General features: G+C 31.2%; 1 protein-coding gene across 1 annotated transcript in view; it reads left to right on the plus strand.

Annotated features, from left to right (window-relative positions):
* Positions 1-23212, plus strand: part of LOC148237983 (5-hydroxytryptamine receptor-like) — a 266837-nt gene that overhangs the window by 225324 nt on the left and 18301 nt on the right. The window contains exon 5 of the mRNA XM_088181218.1: positions 16798-16931. Coding sequence (XP_088037344.1) covers positions 16798-16931 — 134 coding nt within the window. The remainder of the gene's footprint in view (positions 1-16797; positions 16932-23212) is intronic.

Below are 23212 nucleotides of genomic sequence, written 5' to 3' on the forward strand. Positions count from 1 at the left end.
CAAAAAAGTTTAAGAGTCTTCAAGTTTTTCTTTCTGAATTACTCCCTCATTTTTCGATACGGATCATATATGTACACATATATTAAACATGAAATCCTTTATTTTATTTAAATACAATTTTTTTTTTTAATTTCAGGTATTTAGGACCTATTCTAACGGTCTGTATGTCATTTTTGTAGTGAGTATTCCTACCGCTGAGAATACTCGCTTACTTTCCGTTGATGTTGGCTTAATTGTGAGCAAAGATTTATATTATGAGTTTATATACCGATGGTTTATTAACTTTATTTTTTCTATATCTTACGCCATAATGAATTATATAAAGAGAATAATAATCCTCTTCAATAAATATTTTAGTATCCGATCTAAATTATAAATTCTTTATAAGATTCTACATTACTTAAATATATTTTTAGGAGCAACTTCAAAAATAGTTTTCAGTGACAAAATAGTCAGGCTTTTGTAAAAAAAAATACTATACTAATGAGCTACCTATTTTTTATTTTAGCACTATAAACATTCATGTTTATAAAGTTGTGTTAATTTAAAAAAACTTTTTTAATAGAAAATCAGATATTATCGAGTCGCAGGGTTAAAAAATTTTACTTCTGGGACTAAAAACGATACAAAAGCTGGAATTCTTGTTTTGTCTAAATGCAGAATCCCTAATTCTTATGAATTTAAAAGTATTTAGAATTGAATATTTTTTTTGTTTAATTTTTATTGATTAATGTATTTAAAAGGCTTTACAAATATTATTATAGTATATTTTCATAAGATAATAATTGTGACAATAGACGATTTAAATTTATATTATTAGTGGAATATATTTTTATGAAATGTTTATATTTAAGTACAACTAATCGATACTATTTTATTTTGTCATATTCCTAACTCAAATTCGTGCTTCTTTGAAAAACACCCGGTAAAAGACAGATTAACATATTCTACATTAAAAAGGTCAAGTCAAGTGCTCAAATTAGTAAGAGGCTCGATTGCTAAGAGCCTTTCGAGCTCCGCTGAATTAAAACCGTACTCCGGTAATTGGACGTAATACATACAAAAAAATACACATGATCGAATTGAATAATATAGCCTGGTTTAACGACGCTAATTTAACTCAACGGTCGTAGGTATAATTAAGAGATGCTGCTAAAGGAGACGAGAAAAATTGACGCATAAAGAGGGGCACGAAAGCAAAGATTTATATTGAGAGTTTGCGTGCGGTGTAATGTAAAAAGAAATCCAAATTGACTTAAGAGAGAGATATGGTCGTAGGGTAGGAGTATGTGTCTGAGGGCCCTGAGGCTAAATTGCCTCCGAGTGGGGCCCTTAATCTGTTTCGTAGACCCTCTCTTTTTCTCTTTCTATCTCTGGGTAGAAAATTACTAAAGGATAAGATGATTCAAAAATAAATCCGCCAGAGGAACGTAATCGCTTCCCCATAACTCTGATAAACCGATCTCTGTTTATTCCAATTGAGAGATCAGAGTTTTCTCTGTAATCAAACAACGGGAATTAATTAGCGGTATGTGAGCTTTGCTGAGAATTTCATTAAAAATAATAAATTTCGGTTTATATGGCATTGCGTTGTTGTTATATTTTTTCACGGAATAGAAATAAAAGACAAATAATATAAATTGGGCAAAAATACGGATAAAATATGAATATATGTAATAAGAACTTAAATGAACTGTTTATTTTATTTAAGATAAAACATTTATTGCTTTCTATGCGACAATACTTTCAATCAGTATGATGTTCTAAAAACCAATATATATTTTAGCTCTGAAGCTATTCTCAAATATTGTATTTCAATTGACTGTATTATACACTTTTTTTGTAAAATATATAAAACAATATATTTTTTGCTAAAACTTCAATATTTATGTATAATTTCTCTTATGGGAATTTAAATTTATGTTTTGGTTATGGCATCAAATTATTAAAGTGACGAATTTAAATATAATTATAAATTATCAAAATGCAATTGAACGCGAGTCAATGAGTGTGACAACCTGAAGGTAACCCTTGCCGCTTTATATGACGAAATGTGTGGTGTGTTCGACATATGATTGCCCAAGAAACATGACCTCGCGGGTGACTGGATAAACCCAAAAATGTTTTCGCAATACATAAGAGGAAATAGGTTTTTCGCAAATGTTGAAAAACGTCAAGAAACCCGCTCACCTTAGCAGAGCTTTGAGCTTTGCGGACCCGAGCTAAGAAAATGGGATGCGCCATAACTATTTTTTACTTTGTTACGGGTAATGGTAGTCATGATGATCAAATTTATATTACATAAAAATATAAATTGTATTGTAACAACCTGTATATACAATTATATAAGATATACACTAGTTATTAATTTTTTGCAATGTTTGTTTATATACAAAAAAACATAATCAATTTTAACAAAGAATAAAATGGCTGTATGTTGCTTAAGGATTTTCAGAAATGGAATATAAAAGCTAATAACATCCTAACAAAATATTTATTGCGCTCCCAATAATATTGTTTTAAAACATTAATTGGTATTTTCTGAACATTGAAATGTTAAATTGTACATATTTTAAAGAAAAAAATTAAAACAATATATAATACTATGACGTCTATCTTATTTGATGTACATAAATGTTTATTGATAACAAATAATTTAAAACATTATTAATTACATTATATACATAATAAATGCTTTCAAAATTATTCCATAATTATTATAAATATGAAAGCATTGTTAAGCGATCTTAGAATTTAATAAAAATCTTTTCTGAACGTCGACGACGACGTAGTTTTTCGACCAGTTAATACCATTATATTACTTAAACTTGGTTTAGTCGCATTACTATTATTATTCTTATTATTATAAAAATAATATAAACGACCGATAAATAGTTACGTATAACTTTTCAGCGCCACGAAAACTACTTACAAGTTTCGTGGCATAAAAGTTGACCCCTTTTGTTCCGATCACAAAAGTTTCTAATGATCTCGCAATCCTGCGAATTCTAACGAAAATCCGCCCGAAACTTTCAACGATGTGAAAAATTATCGGCGAAAATTTATTCTGTAAATACATATTTAATTAATTTCGGTACAAGCCATCGAAATTTTTTTTTTAAAAAATTACAATATTCAATCTCTCTTCCGGCAAAGTTAACGTTTTGGGCCTTCGGGCGACGAAAAAGTGAAACTCTTCCCTAAAAGTGACAGTTAAATATATACATAACCTCAAAGTTTAATTTGTCTGCAGCTTTTGATAATAAGTTACGTTCATTTATTTCTGAGACAGAATTTTTAAGGGACAAACTCATTATAAACTTGAGGCAAAGATCATATTTTATGTAGGTAAGGAAAACTCTTCTCATTCGAAATATATGCATGTATCTATAATATAATACATATACATACATATCAAGTCAATCTATTAATATATTTGGTTAATGACATATGACGTAAAATAAAATTATTGAATAATTCATGATATAAACTTAATAATCAAATATTTAAAATAACGTGTTTACATACAAATGTTTAATATATTAAAATAGCGCATTATTAAATTTACATCGTATAAAAAAGTTCCGGTTCCATTCTGTCGAAATATTAAAAATTTCCGTTATATAAATATTTATTTTATTGGCATTCAAAGAAGCGAGTAATCCCGCTTATCCGAAAATATTTAAATATTGCTCCTTTGTAAATGGCGAATTGCGTTTTTCACCCTGAATAAAAACACAATAAAATCGAATCGGGGAAAATCTTATTTTCCGACGCGAATAATTGCCCCAAAAGGGGGAAACGATTTTCGTTCGGTTGTGTTGGCAGCGCTGTCTAAATAATGGCCACCAGGGTGGGGGGACAAATACGCGAATATCTGGTGTCATAAATGGCCGACATTACGCAAGATCTAAACAATGAATAAAATCTCACACACGTCATAAAATTCGCAATATTCAATGCTGTGATTGCCTAATTAAATTCTTTGCAGTAAAAAATTAAATTACGGATACAATAATCTCTTGATCAATAGATTTTTTCGATTGGCAACACCAGTAAACGTAATAAGCACCCTTACAAAAAAAAAATAGAAAATTATAAATTTATTATTTTTGAAAATTATCATCATGTCATTAATTATTGTATCGATATAACCACAAAAAAATGCTGTAATGTTTGGTATGTTTTGTTGCAACCTGCCGGACGTAAGCCCAATGTGTTACAATGGGGTAAACCAGTAACAAACATATCAATCAGACACAAACAATACTTAAAAGTTTAAGAATCGGTAAAATCTATATAATAAATTTATAAGAAATAGACATACTTTACAGCTGAAGCAGGTTTTTAATAATAGCGCTTTTTTCTTTAATAATATACATAAATTTATATTCATAAGATATTTTCTATAATAACTAAGTAAAGAATTTTTAATACTTTATATATTCGACCTAGCTTGATTTTAATTAAGTATCAAGTGAGATCAGGACTTTCAGGATTTCTAGCTAGTTAATTATGTTTACCCTGTTCTAACGCATTAGGCTAACATGTTGCAACAGGAGGTCACCATACTAATTATCAAAAACTTATTAATTCCGTTTTAAATAATCGTTTGCAACAGATTAAGTCAAATAATGAGTTGGTAATCATATTTTTACGACATGCACGACTATTGTATTCTCCGCTTCCTTCAAAAATCTCAAAAAAAAATAAAAGTTCTGAAATTCCGTTTTTTTATATTGCTCTAGCGCTACACGTCCATTGCATAAAACATACAACGGTTTGTAGGTTTCGCTACCTGCTCTGGAGAATGTTTATTACTGCTATTTTTTGTGTTTATTTTTGCGCAATACTTTTTATTTTGTGTATCTACTGAAACTATACAGTATAAAAATTTTATTGCCACAAAGACAAGATAATCTATATTTTTTATAAAATCATCTCAAAAAAGCTCCTTATTAATATTTTTATTAATTATATTTTCAGAATTTTTTCTGTTTTAAGCACCTTAATTGGGTTTTTTTATTTATAAAGCATATCTTATTTTTCATTTATTAATTCTCATTCTTCACAGAGTTGTTTATATGTGAAATTGCAATCCACGTTTTAATTTTGTAATTAGAAAATATATCGGGGATTAACGTTTAAAGGGTTGAAATTAAATTAACGGTACTTCATCGTGTATATAATATAAATAAATAAAAAACACGTAAAAAATGCTTTGTAATACAAAAGGGTATAAATACACAAGCACGTTAAAAGTTACAAACGTTTCACATCAAAAACACGAAATTCGTGCAATTAATAAATGTACCTACGATAAAAATAGGTCAAATTTCTGAAATAATCTCAGCTTTAAAATTATTTTGAAATACATTACCTACATATATTGCTGGTTTTTCAAGGAATTCAGCATCCTATTGATAATAGAAAAGCAAACGATTTTGTTCAAAATAGCAAGATCGATAGCATGGTCGACCAACTCAAATTGAATTAGCTCTCGAAGTCATACGATTGTTCCAACCATAAATTTAATCATAAATTAAATATTCACATTAGATTATTTTGTACAAACATGTCCTTTTTTTGTGGATCCGAGAAAAAATACTGTTGAGTTGTGAATTGTCCGTTAGGGCGCACTTGGCATGGCCATTTTGTCCTTAACAAAATTAAATTGCTCCAATGGGAGAACAATGGGACGGCGTGAAGAATGACATTTTGATATCGTTACGAAGGATGTGTTCGCGTGTATCCCACCCAAGAGATAATCGGACTCGTAATGTATCATCGGAGTCCTGGCAGCCGAAATAAATATAATGAAACTTTTTTTTCTTAAAAAAGGGTACATCATTTTTATAATGCACTCGAGAACAAAAACAATCAAGGGTTTTCTTGAATTAGATGTTAAAATTAAACGATGAATTTCAAGCTATCGTTAGTTTTTTTATATAAGGATGTGCTATAATCAACCCTATAGACCAGTAGTTTAAGTATTGGAGTATCTGCTATCTATTCCTATATGAACACTAGTATTTTTTTCAATTTATATTGTGTATGAGAGATCAGAATTAGTTATTAATATATATTAATAATTCTGATCAATCAGCACAGATCTCAAAAAATCGTGGTAAATAATTAAAATTAAATTAAGCTAGGCAGTGCATAACATATTATATTGATTAAAAGCTATATTAATACTTTTAACTTATTAAAAATAAGTCACTGATTTACAAATTGCCTTTAAATATAGTTTAAAGTAATAATGTACCTCCTTACTATTTGATTATGTATACCAAGCGCGTACGGTGCGATACATTCCCTTTCGCTCGCTCGCTTGTTAAGTGACGAGAGTGAGTGAGAGATAAGGTCGTGCGGAACGGAATGTTCCACCCGCCCTTAAGTTTTTTTTTTATTTTATAAGTAAACAACTACTTCAACGCTTTAAAAAAACTACATATCCCTTATTATAATTTTATAATTACCGAATTTTGAAACAAAATTGATGGCTGAATCAAATAAAAATGTACATATTACAAACAATTTTTAATCTGATTTTCGTAAGACTTACATTTGTTTTACTCCAAGTTACTTTAATTTTAAAGTTATTAAGGAACTTACCTAAATGTTTTTTTATATAAACAAGTTAATTTAAATTATTTATTTGCGCTATTTAGTAATGTAGTTAATATATTTATTTATAGAGAAAATTTTAACAAAAACCTCCAAGCGAGTACTTTATTTTTATTTTTATATTTTTAATTAAGATGATATTATATATTTATTTTTACACCAGTGTCGAAAAATTTCAAGAAGAAGCAACTCAAGACTAATTAACAATATTTATAAATAAAAGAGGGAAAATTTATGAACTCCTCTGCTATGGTTTACATGTTAATAAATGTATGGAATATTACATGTACATATGTAAAACTCTGAAGAAAATAACATGAAAATTAGTACGATCCTTGTGCTTTATGTGTGCTCCAGATTATATGGTTAATTTTAATCCTGAATCTTTACTGTTTGTGATATCAATACAATTTATTTTTTTTAATAACAAATCATTTATAGCGCAAAAAAATTACAGCTTTCCATCAATCATTGTATAATTTTATAAACAAATTTAGTTATCGTATCGTTGTTAATTGCAGTTTAATTTATAGAATTGAGGATAAACCTATAATGTATCTTATCATTATATTTGCGTTTATTGATTCAATGTGAAAATAAACATGTGTGTTGAGTATGAGTAATCCAGGATAAGCCGTATGAATAATACATACACCTGTACGTATAATTTGCTTTCCATAACCTGGAAACAAAATTTAAACACCAATAAATCAATCATTGCCTAATATTTTCCAACTCGACTATAATCAAATTCAACGAGCACGAGTACATGTTTCCGCTGTTTTTCCATATATATGTATGTTTCACCCTTACGACACTTTGGGATACTTTTTGAAAGTGGAAAAAGGGAACCGAGAACAAACACCACACGGTGACATGAAAAATATAAATTTTATCACGACACTGAGTCCTTTGGCTCTATCGGTAAAATACATCCTAGAGCTGGGGATTTACACTAGTACACGCCAGTCAATTTGGTATTCATGCAAAATACATGTCGTTCAAGATGGGATTGCGGCAGATGAGAAGTGAAAAATTAGTTTAACACTCGCGAATTAATGCCATTCGCCGCAAAATCGCGGGATCGATCGAGTGGCGCTTAAGGTGTTGATGGATTGGCGTGTAATACTGTAAACCGTAGGTAATACTGCTCTGTTGTATTGAAATGTGGGTGTATAAATACTGTAATCATACTATTATATATCACGCTTCTATTATTATATCATTCAGTTAAAATACTAACACGTTTTATGCATGTTCATAATTACAACTTTTATGAAGTGCTTAAAGAACAGACAATCTGCCCTAATGTACTAGTATATGATACCAAGTATCGATAGTCGGAACCACATATAGTTTGGTACTGGTATATGTTAAAGAAATAGAACCGTCACAAATGAGCGCGGTCAAATGAGCGCTGCATCATAAGCGCTGATATAAAAATGAAATCTTATTGGGTATAGATGAAATGAGCGTTGGGTATAGATGAAACTTTAGGGAGCGTAACCATAGGGGTGGTTGACCTCGCGGCCAATGAGACTCCTCGGTGAATCTTATTAAACTGTTTATTATTTTATATTTACAAGTTTGTTATGGACGAATACGGCGTGACGTTTCTCGTGATGTCGGAGTTCGTGCAGTTGATGATGCTCAGGATGGCTCAAGCTGCATGCGACAGGTGTCAGGAGTGTCAGGTGGGGGCGCGTAGCTGGTTCCTCAGGAAGGCTGCTGGTAGATCGACTGCCGCTGACTCCGCTCTCTGGCGACTGGTCTCTTGCTTGACTCTCGTGGATTAAATGCCTTGGGCCGTCTACCAAGGTCTTGTGGACCAACTGCGGATCAACTGCCGTCTCCTTGTCGGAGTCCGGGCTTATATTCTTTTGGGGGATGCACCATTGCTGGCCAATCACGCTTGTGCGTCGATCTCCTAGCCAATCGCTGGAGTCGCTTCGTAGAATTCGAGAAATCGGATGTTGCATATTTGGAAGCGAGTTTTTGCTTGCTCCGACTTTCGAATTCTACGGAAAGGGTTTGCTGTTGTGATAATTAATTGCATCCGCACCGTTTAGTCACAAAAAGGATTCTCTTAACGACCCGTGTTGTGTGGTCAAAAGAAATCCCTCTTGTGCCATGATGTTTGTCTCATTGTTAATGGTGAACATTCTTGGTTACGGGCATTAACAATGAGACAATTGCCCTTTTTTATCTGTTACTATTCATGGTGGTCGCCAGTCGCCACAAAACAATGCTGAACGGTTTACCGAAACGCATATTCACAATAAATCTAAATTTATACAAAAATACACACAGTAATAATAAAATCAACTTGTAAACCTAGAATGCGCGTTGAATAAATCTATCCAACTTGCCCTTCACTTTGAGCGACTAGAATATCTAGAAACGCCTCTCTGGCGTGAAAATATTTATAAATTGCTTATGTCCCGCTCTAATAAAATTCTGGAACGACTTTTCAGTGTAATGAATTTGCAGAGAATGCGTTTATGGCTTGCAGTCGAGTGCATTGTGATGCTGGGCGCTTTGTGAACCTGTATCTTATTACAAAAACAAAAGAGAGTTTCATCGCACTCAAGATAAAAACCGCACATTAAAACAACCTTACATAAATAAACAAGATACACAACTTGATTTAATGGAGCACTCTCCGCTTAAGTTGTAATCGTTCTCTTAATCAAATTAAGTGCATTTACAGGTTTTGTTTAATTATATTGGCAACAAAAGAGACTATTTACTTTTAATATGAGTGAATCAGTTATAACAGTTATACGTTTATAAGTCTCTCAACTCTCTCAAAGTCGAACCTCCCACGTCCACTTAAAGCTTAAGTATTGTTTGCCCTATAAAGAATTAAAAAAAAACTGATCCTATATAATAACATATACTATGTATTAATCGATATAAATATAATAATGCTGTTATGGCACTGCTCCAAGTCCATCCTTGAAATTTACTCAATTTTTTCAATATTTGGCAGATCGTTTACGATTTTATTGCCATAATCGAGAAACCCTTTCTGTGAAATAAATGTTAAAGCGGAAACCCTTGTTCACTGATGTTTCATACTACTATCGATTACTACAGAAATCGGTCACAAAATATATCAAAAGTATTTTTTATGCCCTCATTATTTTATACTTTATCATTATTAGACAGGTTTGTTTTGATATTTTCGACTAAAACTATATATAACATAAATGTTGTTTGCATAAATATTGTTTTAATGTCATGAATGTTTTTTTAATATTTCATTTAATATATGCTTTTTAAGGCTGAAAGGGTGTGACTTTGCAGCCAAATTATTTTATATAACCGTCTCAAATTGTTTGCCTGTCTGCTGATGCAATAAAGTGTTACAAATGTATTATTTAAAATTTAAGACGGCCCTTACTAATCACAGATTTTGATGTTAGTGGGCTAATTGCATCGCCTAATTATTCAACCAACAAAATATATTTTGAAGTCTTTATATGTTGCTTGTTGATAATCTTTCGAAGATCAACAAGCGGTAGTTGCTAATAGTGGTTTTTACGCAAGTAGATGCATTGTTTGTCACGCATTCTTTTTGCACACAATTTTAGTTTTTCTGGTGCGTATAAGTGCTATTCAGTATTTTTTTCTATAATTAGGTTTTTTGTCAAAAATGAGTTGATTTTCCTAAGTTAATGATCGTTTGAATGTCCTCTTAACGGTGCAGCTGGTTGCACTCTCTGATGCTTTAAGTGTTTCAATATACGTCGTTTTTATGATTTCTATATGCTATTGTTGAAATGTAAACAATATTTTTAAGTTTATATACAGCAAAAAAGCGTATAATTCTTAGTTTGGCTCATCGTTTATGTACGTATGTATTTAGCATTCTGTATTAAGCTTATATAAACCAAATATATTGTTAGCTTTTAAGTCATATTACTTTGACATATATAGCTTTTCGTTTATTTTTCAACATGTTGTATTATATTATATTAATATCAGAGCCATCAAATAAAAAAGTCGGGATTATAACTTTGTCCAATTCTAAGTTAACGTCAAGCTTTGTCATATTAGTCCTTTTTCGGCTGGCCAAGAATCGGATATATAAGTTAATCAAATAATTTCAAAGAAAAGTAAATCAAATAATATTGTTACATATCCAACGATGCCGGTTAGAAATGTGGCTTTACGTGATTTGTTTTCGCAAAATACAAAATAATACATTACATGTTGTGTCATCGCACAATGAGGCAAGGCCTAATACGTGACACGCACGTATAACCAGTGCCAAAAACAATAACAAATCAAATCTCGAAAATTGGATTAAGTCTGTGTGCACTGCTTCGTGTTTTTCAAAAAATAAGAGGGAAAGCAGAGGGAAATTGCGTGTCGTTCGGGGGAGAAATGGGAATAATCGCGTAATTTCTGCGTCGGAAATCCGGGAGTTGCGCTCGTTCGAGTTGATGGAATAGAAAAACGGAGATGGCCTGTTTGTTTGATATATATCTTGCGCGAAGGCGCCATGAGCCACTTCAACCCTTATGCCCTTGCATGCGTTTGTTGAGGGCTGAGAAAATTAGTTTTACGCCACACGAACCATAGGTTGGATGTGAATATATATTTACTTCTTACACGTCAGTTTTTTTTTTTGACGTAAAAAATTTTACCTTGTGACGTTAGAAATTGGGTCAGGTAATATATTCTTAATAATATTCTGAGGATCGGTTTATTTAATTGCCCATGAGCTTTGTGAAAGCACAGTATCATTTGCGCCTCGTTGCAACATACGTCAAGATAGTCTTTCTGTGTATCTATTCCTTAACTATTTTCTAGCTCGCATTATTTCACTGCGTGCTATAAACAATTTTTTCGTACACATCGACTATTAAAACACTCGCTCCAGCAAATTTACTGCGTGCTTAGTAACATTCACACATTTACCATTGTCAAAATCTCCATCACTCCTTCTAGTTGAATTTGTAATTATAAATTGCTAAGGGAGGAGTACGTGGGGACAGAGTTATTTTTATGGCAGAGTTCTGTTCTATTGTTTTCTTGATTTATTTTCTGAGATTGTTCATTTGTAGTCTGGCGTTGTTTTCTTAACTTGTAATATAAAGTTAGAGATATGTAAAAAAAAAAAAATTTATTTTTGTAGAACTTTAGGTTAAATGATCAAAATTATTAAAATAAATTTTTAGCTTTTCTGCTAAATGTATTTTTTGCTTCAAATTTTCCAAATCATAATTTTTATCATTAAATTTTTTTTATTCAAATTTTTTTTACCCGAGTTTTGAGCCTCTGGAATTTAGGATTTATACTTTTTTGTACTATTTTTAGTTAATATGCTATTAGTAACATCTGTAGGTAAATTCTTAAATAAATACATTACAGTAAATACGCAGTTTACGTGGGTTTTTTTCGTATAAAATTAAAATGTCGAATCGCACAAATTTGTGCACACGGTACGCAATGTGTTAAAACTTTTATCACGATTTGTGGAATTCATAAATTGTGAATTGTCCAAATACCAAATCATTGCGATCAATTAAATTTAAATCAATATTATCAATTGGTGTTTTTAAATCAGATAAGCCATCACAAAAAAATAATAGGGGAAGGCAGGAATAAAAATGTAAATAATGCCAAAAAAGTTTTTGGTTCCTGTACAACAGGTCATACTGAAAATTTAGTTTATTTTTTGATATTAAATAATGCACTCACAAAAACCTATTGACTAATTAAGCAAATAGTGTTCACACCTGACGCAATCTTCAAACATGCTAACATACAATATTATAAGAAAAACGATGTTCATGAATAAATGTGTGAATGTCTCATTTAAGACAATTGGATATAAAATCCTTATTTATAAAAATAAAATTTTTCGATTTTTTTGGTCTTAGTGCATTTTTACATCCGGTATTCAAATATTATTCTATATGCCATTAGTGATTTAATCTAGTATGAAAATGTCTTCCGTTTATTTTTCAGCCCTGTTAGCATTTTAGGAAGTACTTAAAAAGAAATATAGCACTACGTTATATTATATTTGCATACATATCGCATAGTTCCTTTATATCGTGATTAACTTTTGTGATATTGCCTAGTACTACTACCGTAAAAAAATCCGCGACTAGATTTCGCGCGAAAGGTTAACGAAGCGTGAGATACTGCGCGGATAGGTTTTAGGCATATTTGCGCTTTATATTTATTACATATACATATCATATACTACCGAATGTCAAAAAATATTGTTTAGTAACATTTAATTATATTATGGTTCAATAATAATATCATATATGCAATATATATATATATGAATAATAAAAAATAAAATTTATTTTTATTTTAGTTAAAAGATTATTACATGCAATATAAAATATATACTAAATAATAATATTTCCAAAAAATAAGCAATAATAAAACTAAACATCAAATTTAAAATCCCTGTTTGAATCCTAGCAGATATTCAGCTAATTTATAATTATGTGTGCTTTTACAAAGATGTGTCAAAACAGTGTGTAATGCAAAATCGTGTTACGCAAGTAGTGGGTGAAATCGCAACCCGTTTTCCGGGATCAAAAAACTAGACGTACAACGCGTTTCAGTTATTCATATGAATATTTATAGAATACCTTGGATTGACGAAAAAGAACGTACAATAAAGAATAAAGTATAATTTGAAATAAAATATTGTATTGAATTATGAGAAGAAATTGTAAAGTAAAAATATACAACAAAATTAATAAACAGATTTTCCCATAATAATGGGGCACCCCTTAAAATTGTGTTTAACTCTTTACAAGGGCATATTCTGACCGAAATGTTTTAGTAAGTAGTTTTAACCGTAATTCTGAGAACTATGAAAGGAATTTGTCGTTTTTAATTGCTCACCAAATAATTGCAGGTTGAATTGCCCAAGCTTAAGTGACCAATCAAAGCCAAGGACTGAAAGAAAACGAAAGAAATGTTAGTTCGGGGGTCCCTTAAAATCGTCGAAAATGAATTCATAGCTAATTACTAAAGTCTCTGCAATCGAAAGGCTACGCATTTTTTCGCGAACGGTGAGAAGAAAGCTCAATAACGTGGAATTCAAATGTTGTAAAGACCGACACTCCGTGGCTTTTAGAAATAAATAAAACTCGAAGGTTAGAATGGGCCTGAAAACACCGAAATTGCACATCTGAAGAATAGGCGAAAATAATTTATAGCTTTAAGATAATTTTAAACTAAAATTGGTTAATATAAAAAAAATATTAAAAACTTAATTTATTAAAAAAATTTTTAAATAATCATACTTTTTAAACATTTTTTAAGATTTGCGACGCCTGGTTTAGTACACGTGTGACGAAAAGCTGGAGAAAAATATCTTACTGATTACGTAGTACCCAAAGTTAAATATTGTGGCGGAAGCGTTATCGCAGCAGCAGGGGTAAGAGACATGTACTCTTGCTAGGGTAGTATGAATAGTGACATTTATATTTCAATATTGCAATCCACTTTAATGGATTCCTAATAAAAAATATTTCCAATGATCGCGCTACCATTTGATTCCTGCAAGAAAACGCTCCATGTCATACTTCGCTAAAAATCAGGGGCTAGTTTGCGTCAAAAAGTTTGATGCTTTTAGGATGACCTACACAGTCACCAGACCTAAATCCTATAGAGTATTTATAAACAAAATTAAAAGAAAGGGTTGGCAAATACAATTGCAAATGGAATGGAGAAAATAGTCTCCGTCCACTCGCAAGTCTTTAGTTGACAGTATGGCAAAAAGGGTTACAGCTGAGGGTGGACCTACTAAATATTAAAAATAAGTTTAAACAACCTAAATCGATTTTCTAAGATATTGAGGTGCCCCATTATTATGGCCAAGTGTAGTGCCGTATTAGGCATTTGATAAGTACCTAAAAAAATTGATTTTAATCACAAAAATATCTGTAACAAAGGTAATTTTTTTATGTTACACCTTGTTTAAGTTATCTATGAAGCGAATCTACAGTTATCCTGCGATATTAAATGGGCCAAATAGGGGATATCCTTTAGGCGCGATTCGCTTCCGCGGCACTACGTCAGAGACTAGGGATATTCGCCAGCATAAATTAGCCATAAAATAGTTCCTAACCCTTCCGCCGTCGGATAAATAAATTTAGGCCTAGGAAAAAGCGGCGTGCATACCTTGACGCTTAACGCTCGGAAACGAATTATTAATTGGGACAACTGACGCATATACATCCATCCACTCATCCCACACGTCTCACCCTTTCGCACATACACACGCTCACAGAGAGAGGGTGATGTAATATTAAACCTTCAGATTCGAGGAAGATGTATGAAATGTGCTGAAAACCACGATCGATCGGATAGCAAGCAACCGAAGCGTTTCGCGAATACTTGATTGTTAAATTTGAGTGTGTCGTATTTGCTTATTTATACCTCTTTCCTCTCAAAAATCTATTTAAAAATAAGTAAATCAGTTCTACGTCATAAGCAGGGATTGATCAGTAAGAACATTTGGATGAGGACTTTTTCTGGTATATTTTGTCCTTCACAACATCAGGACGTATTGCCCATCATGAATGGGGATAATTATCAAGTCATGATGGTGAGATTTGTAATAAAATAATAAAATGATATATTAATATTTTGACGGTATTTATTTTAGTATGGTATTGCGAGATGTGAAAGAATTTCTAGCAAACAATAATGTAATTATTTGATCATATTCCTAATTTGTCATGTGCGCAGTTTATTTACAAAACCTAACTAATATACAGTTTTTAAAGTTGACTTGAGCAAAAACATTTTCTAAACAGTCATAGGTTTGTATTTTCTCCGTTTACATAGGACGTCATGAGAATTGTTGCAAAATAAATTATTACCTACTTTATTTAGTTAGATATTTTTTAGGCTTTTAAAAGCACTTTTTTGTATTTGATAAATAATTATTAACGTGAGAGATATAGTCGAACATTTTTTATATTCTATATTTTTTATAAATAAATTTTTATTGCAAGATTAAAATGATAGGAAAAAACATACATTTAAATTAATTAGTCACGATGGTTATAATTTTAATAAATAAATAAATAAATAAATATACTATACAAAAGGAAATTGAAAATTTGATAATGCTTGACATATTCTAATTCTTTTGCCACTATTTAAACATTTTGTACTGGTGGACTTTTCTTCAGTATTTGTATCCATATGAATGTAATAAACCCTTTCTATATGTCTGGAAAATTTGCAGACTCAGTTTCAGTTTCTTTGTTCACCGTTAAAAAAAGAAGCAAGTGTTGTCTGCATTGTAAAAAATATTTTTTATATTTTATGTTGCTTTAATTATTTTATAAAATAAAATATTTTAAAATAATTATTAAAGCTTTATAATGATTTTTTGTAACTTAATTGCAGTTATTGATTTTAAACTGTAACTAGTTATGGCGGCTGTGTCATTAGAGTGTATTGATAAGTCAGTACTTTATTAATATATATTGAAATACTATGTAACATTGCAGGTGATATGTATTATATAACTGTATGTGAAAAAATATAAAATAATTTTAACGCACGGTATAGTCATATATAAAAAATAAATTCTCTCTTGCAATTCGAAATAGTTCATTTGACAGTGAATGAAAATGGGAGACTAGTTAATTTATAATACTTTTCAAAAAACGTTTTAATAAAATCCGTAAATGTTAACATTTCTCACATATAAAATGTATTTTTTCATCACTGCGGCAAAACATAATCAATAATTACCGAGAATTTGGGAAAATTCTCGTAGCGTACTATTAAACTGTATGCAGTGAAGGCAATACAGGTAAATAAATATATATTAGGCCCATGATCAAAAAAAAATTGCGTGGCGTCAATCTCGAAAATTGCATTTTTATTAGGTTTCATAAAAAATCAGCGCACATGATCAATTCTGAATATCATAAAATGTTTAATTTATTATTTGATAGAAATCTATCAATAAATAAAAATATCACGGTCTTCTGCGCTTAACAATAATATAAATCATAATATAAATTTTCTGGACCTTTTCTCTTTTAATGTATGATTTAATTTCTATCCCCTTGTCGCAGTTAATTTCTCGCGTATTACTATCTCACTCATGTTAATTAGTAATTACTATTTTTTAATAATTCCTATTTTTTATTTCAGGCAACGTGTTCGTAATAGCAGCCATCATCCTTGAGAGAAATCTTCAAAACGTTGCCAACTATCTGGTGGCTTCGTTAGCAGTGGCCGATTTGATGGTAGCCTGTTTGGTGATGCCTCTTGGTGCGGTTTACGAGGTAAAATAATAATGACAGTAATCCATCGTTTTCCAAACAATAATGCCTACAAACTATTGAAATTGAATTAAATATATATAAAAAGCTAGTTCTAGGTGTCTCATATGCATCTAACTAAAACGTCGTTTATTTACGTTATTATATGGTTTAGTATCACTTTTAAAATAAACACTAAGCTGAATCTAAATACATGTACTAAATATACATATTAATTTTATAAAATATCTTTATAAAACAAAAGACGTAAAGAATATTTTTTAGCCGATTATTCGAAGTCGAATTTGTTTTTCTTATGATAACAAGAACCTTAATACTTAGGAAACTATTTAACTTATAACTGAGGACTTATCCTATAAGATGAATATTATAAATAAGCAAACATAAAACCTCGTTAATGTTTTAATGAACAAACTTCAAAAGTACAATAGTTATATATTTGAATTATTACAAATATATTATAACACGATTCATACCTTAAATTACATTCTGAATGCAGATTGTTTTTTATATCTAGTTTCACGAAGTACGAGCTTCGTTGAGAGATCTGTTTCTTAACTACAAAATGAAGAGAAAGCATCTCATTTTTTTAATAACAGCTGGAAGGCCGTCCGTTAAGTAACTGGTTATGAATAAATTATCTAAAATTGTTTTACATGAAACAGTTATGAAAGTAATATATTTTGAAAAAAAACAGATGCGAAATATATGTTACGTGAGAAGACAATTTAAAAAGAGAAAATTTGATACTTGTGAAATAGTATTTCCAAAAATATTTTAATTACCATTTTTTTTAATAAAATAGGCTTTATATTTATCGGTCCAATTAACTATACCACCTGGAAAGTGCCAACAGACAGCATGAGAAGCATAACCTCTCACACCTTATGTAATATTGCCATTTATTAGTTTTACGGCCATCTACAACCTTCGACAAATTCCTGACAAACAGATCTACAAATATTTGTACAATAGAGGAATTATGAATAAATACAGACCGTGCGCGACAAAAGAAGGATTAAAACTAAGAGCATCACAATAGTCGTTCGGGTTCTTTAATTGGCAAACGTTGTTCTATTTATACATCATGGAGCTTGCCAGACCTCACTTTTTCGTAATTTTAATGCCTATACTACACTCTCTAGAAATTGGCCAAGGTTAGCCACGGACGGAGAATATAGTGTGTTACTTCGGTCGAGTTCGGTTCTGCCCGCTCTAAAATCTCTCGGAAGTTGTTTGAGGTTACCGATAACGGGAGGTAAAGTGGGGGTTATTTAGTCGACTTGACCAGCTTCGAGCGCTTCCGAACATTGTCTGCAAAGGAACCGAAGTCGGAGCTGCTCTTTCGAGCGCGAACGGTGAGATACTTCCCCTTTCGCTCTCTCGCGTGTTAAGTGACGACAGTGAGAGAGATAATGATATGGTTTTTCGCAAGCTGAGATAGAACGAGTAGCTCGGTTCAATTTCAGTATGCGCGTAAGCGTCCTATGGTCAACACGCATGTCGAGCTCTGCATCGTAGTCACGTGGTCAAGTTATAATACCACATGCTTATCAGGAGCTTGAACAGACTCTTACTGACATCTTTGAATATTTTAGGGCACCAGAAGGTATTAATCATATTTTTGATAGAATATTCTTCTAACAGATATCGTTATTATATTTTTTTTCATATAAAATTAAATAATTAAAAAATAATTAGTGGTACTGGATTTTGTTAAAAAAAATCGTTTCGAATATCCTTATGTATTTTCCTAGATCGATTTTTATAAATGTCACACCATAACGAATTCTTATTTAGAATCGATGGCAACAAATTTTAAGATAGTCACAGAAGTGGTGTTCGTATTCTGAAGTATCATTTTTATGCCTTATGGCAATTTGCAAAAGCCGACAAAGATTTTGCGTAAATTGAATATTTACGACCGAAAAGTTTTCACTGATATTGTATTGGTGAGTGCCCACACAAACCTAATAAAATGACAATTTCAAAATTGCGATTATTTGGTACAGTTTTCGATCGCGCGCAAATATGCCAGCTGTACGTGACAGAAGCCGCCGTCCGGACGTCATTCACGGCCGCCGTCCGGACAGCATATGAAAGTTGTGGCAGTGTGGTCGCTTACTCGAAGTCGTAGGTCTCGGCCGACTTCAGTTGTAACTTCGGTTCGGACAACTTCCAGAGAGTGTAGTGCAGGCATAACGGTCATTCCAACCTGTTTAAACTCCACGCAACGGTCAGAGGTAAAAGCAAACAGACAAGGATACAACTAATCAAATTAAACCCCCAGATCATCGTAATTGGTCATGAAAGCAAAAAATGAACAAGTCTTATATCTCCTCAGTCTTGCCATGTACATAAAATAAAATACACGAGACACTATCATTAAGAACAATCAAAAATTTCTAACTTGGACTCAATCAATAACAATCAAGGACAGACGGAGAAGAGCAAAGATGTGTCCGCTTCCCTCTTCTCGTTAAACTTAGTTCAGCTCGCTGTCCAAAATCAAGAGTTTAAACAGCATTGAAGACGAATGTATCCTTTAGGCGCAAACACCAAGAGAACTTTAAGTATACACAATATTAAATTGTAAACCCAAAATAAACATCTCTAGCATGTAAATCTGTAAGAATTTTAAAAATCAATTATTTAAAAGCCCCCAATAATTCATTTTAGAATAACTATATTTATTCTAAGATACTAAAAAACTGTATTAGAATAACATGTAATTTATCATTGCAAAAATAACAATGAATATTTAATAAAATCAATTACAAAATCAACTATTTCTTTATTTATATTTTTGGTAAAGAAAATGCAAAACTTGTTATATTTGTGAATTTTTTTAAAAATATCCTTATAAATCATGATAAATATAGCATATTTTCTAAATAAAAATATACGGTAAAACTAAAAAGTTTGTATTCATAAATTTATGTTTCAAACGCCCTTTTTCTGTTTTCCTTTCAAATTTATTATTATATTTTATGAGGATCGGGAATCGGACTTTAGTTAGGGAAACGCTGCAATAGTGCCAAACTTGCCCCCTTAGGAAACGGTGCTATCAATCTCCATTTTACCCATACCCGCAAATTCTCAATCACAGTTTTAGAATTAACGACGCCGCCATTTACAATATTATACATATATGTGTGAATGTATATATGCGTGTGTATATAATATGAGTAATTGCTCTGTTCAATTGCGCGCTATGAATACAAATCGTTGTTGGGGAAAAGGCCGTCACAGCTGAGACTAATCGCGCACGCGATAAATCAAAACAACGCTGATAACAATTTATTATTCGAAGAATAACAGGGAAAAGATTGGCGAAATTTCTGAAAAACACGAAAATTGCTCTTACTTGCTTATGGAGGAGATAGAAATATTGGATCCATAAGCTAGAAGTATATATTATCACATTAACCTTTCGAGTCTTGTGATTGCGAAATAAAAATATTGATATCGTTTATATGTACTTATAATAGATGTTATTTATTATTCAAAGAACAACAAGAAGAATATTACAGAAAAACATATTGTATCCATATTCATAGAATATTCATTATTGCTAAATCAAAATTAATGTTATTTTCAGATACATAACTTAATCTTAAATTTTAATTATAAAAGTGATCTTAAATAAATAATATCATTATTATATATATACATATATATATACATAAATAAAATTATTTATATACAATAAAAAAAATTACTTGTTCATAATAGAAGTCCCGACATTGTCAAAAACTTTTTGATTTAGAGTTTATTAGTCTTAATATTCATTTCGACATCATCTTTGTAAAAAGTTTTCTTATTTCTCAAACTATATAAGAGCAATCGAAACAGATAAAAGTCCAAGCACGAGATCAAGAAAATAAGCTCTTTGCATTAGAAGTTTCAATCCCAAGTCCTCCCATTTTTTTATCATTGTGTTTATAGTATGTGACCAAACATTACCATTTCTGTTTACAAAGGAGTGAGACTGTTTTGATATAATAACGGTAATTTTAAATAACCTGTAACAATTAAATGTATTTAATGTTTAATGAAATCTTAAATAAAAATTATCGCAATTAACATATTTAACCATATAGATTTTTTTTTGTTTGAAGCTCACTTTTTTCTCTTGGAACAGGTGTTTTACATTGTCGTGTAAAAACCTCAAGACGAGAACATGCTAACAAACACAAACGTAGATTCAATATATAAAAATATTTGAAAACATCTTGATATCTATGAATTACCATAAAATAAATCAAAATCATTCTAACCCATTAATTAAAAAACTTTATGAAACCTATAAAAAATAAAAAATCAATAACACAAAATACCTTAAAAAAAATTCTAGTTAATGATTGAAACGCGGATTTTTCGCCCTCAAAAAATAAAATGGATAATAATTAAATAAAATAACTAGTTTCTCAGTGGGTTAATGACTCATGCCAAGGAACTGGATAATAAAACATTACATATTTTGATATTTTTTGTCGGGTTCAGCAATTGAACCACTTTTCTATTCATAAACTCATGTTATCAAATCATAAAAAAAGATAAAGCGTTTTAACTGTTCAAGAAAAAATATTTTACCGTTAAAATGAGACACTACCGTGAGAAACCTTTCAACAGATTTAATCACAGAGTATCTGTCATAAATCAAAACGGATTAAATATATCCGTTGCCTTTAGAAAATATAAGGCGAGCATTGCACTTGTGGCCAGCAGAAAATAATACTGAAAAAATATGGAAAACTAAATTTACTAGGCAGGAGGCCATGAATATAAATACGAAAATGCGAACAGACAAAAAATCGCTTCCTCTCAGACACTTTGTCTAAAAAGTTTTTGAGACTTTTTGTACTGGCATTCACACCTAAACATGCACTGCAACTAAGAGAAGGTCGACTCAATTTTAGACATGCGAAGATCACAGAAGCCACCGCTTCTCTCTTCACGTCCAGAGAAACCTCACCTAGGGAACGTCTGGAAACTATGGAACCACCCACGGAAAACATTTCTTAGTTGTTTCACAACGAATTAAATAATAAAAACAACTAACTTTGTCATAATAAAATAACCCTTGAAAGCTAGGATATTTTGACCTAAAATACGAAAGCTATTCATCCGTAAGATATGTGAATATATAATTGAATATATATTTTGAATTATAACTAAATAATATATAATAAATCTGATTTATTAGACTCGATAGAAATTAAAAAAAAAATTCATGTTCATATGGGATTTGAACTCAGGTATTTTGGGTATTGGTCATCGACATGTTAACATCTCAAAGTCTCCGGTTGTATCTACATTTAAAAGCACTTTGTCACAACACCTTTCAAATTGACTTAATGTTATTAGCCTACGGTTCGTGTTATCAATGAACTTTTACCACGCACTTTCGCCTTATATGCAGTTTTATTGGCTGAGAAAAATTACTTTTTCTTAATTCAAAATAGCGACTCTTATCTGCTTATCTCTCTTCTTAACAACTACTACGCCACTGTCTTTGAACCAATTCGAGTAAAACGCGAGAAGCTATCTTACGATTTAATCAAAGCGTAATTTTCTCGGTCGAGAATAAAAGCGTAATGCGTTTGGAGTGTTCGATTCGATTTTGCTCCGTTTCGCATTTTATCGCAGTTTTTTGGGCGGAAAAAAATCATTTCACCCCGCCTCGGTACAAAATGGCACCGACCGGAAAATGACACAGCTCTGTAGGGGTGCGCATTTGCAAAAAAATATATAATAATTTTACAAAACTCATTGAATATTGATGATTCAAAAATCCTTCTGCGGCCGCCATTGTCGAACGAGGCCCCGGTTTTATTTTATTTTCTACTCAAAGAAAAGCAATCAGTGCAACCAATAAAACCTAAGTTATGTACCACCCCCGCCACAATTTGCCCCTTCTCTTTCTTTCTCTCGCTCTCATTTACAAGGTCCCCTTTCGGTAATTTCGACCCGGGCAAGGGTCAAAAAAAAAGTTTATTTAATCACACAAATGTTTCAGTCTCCGCCGCCAGGGGTGAATTGTTTTTCGTTTTGTGGCGTTTCAATTTTTGCGCAACGTGTGTTGTAATACATAATGATGCATATAATAACTTTATTTTTACAAGCGGTCGAGGGGAATTTTATTTTTTGCTTCATGTCGTTTTATTTATATTTACATGTACCTACAGAGTGGATCACAAAAGAACACTTTTTTAAAGCTAGTAATATTTCAAAGCGTTAGTGTATAGAAAGTTTTAATATAATAGGCACATATTATCAAA

This window comes from Plectrocnemia conspersa, unplaced genomic scaffold (assembly GCF_051122295.1).
Source record: "Plectrocnemia conspersa isolate PC_06_02 unplaced genomic scaffold, ASM5112229v1 ptg000002l, whole genome shotgun sequence".
In the NCBI taxonomy this organism is placed as follows: domain Eukaryota; kingdom Metazoa; phylum Arthropoda; class Insecta; order Trichoptera; family Polycentropodidae; genus Plectrocnemia; species Plectrocnemia conspersa.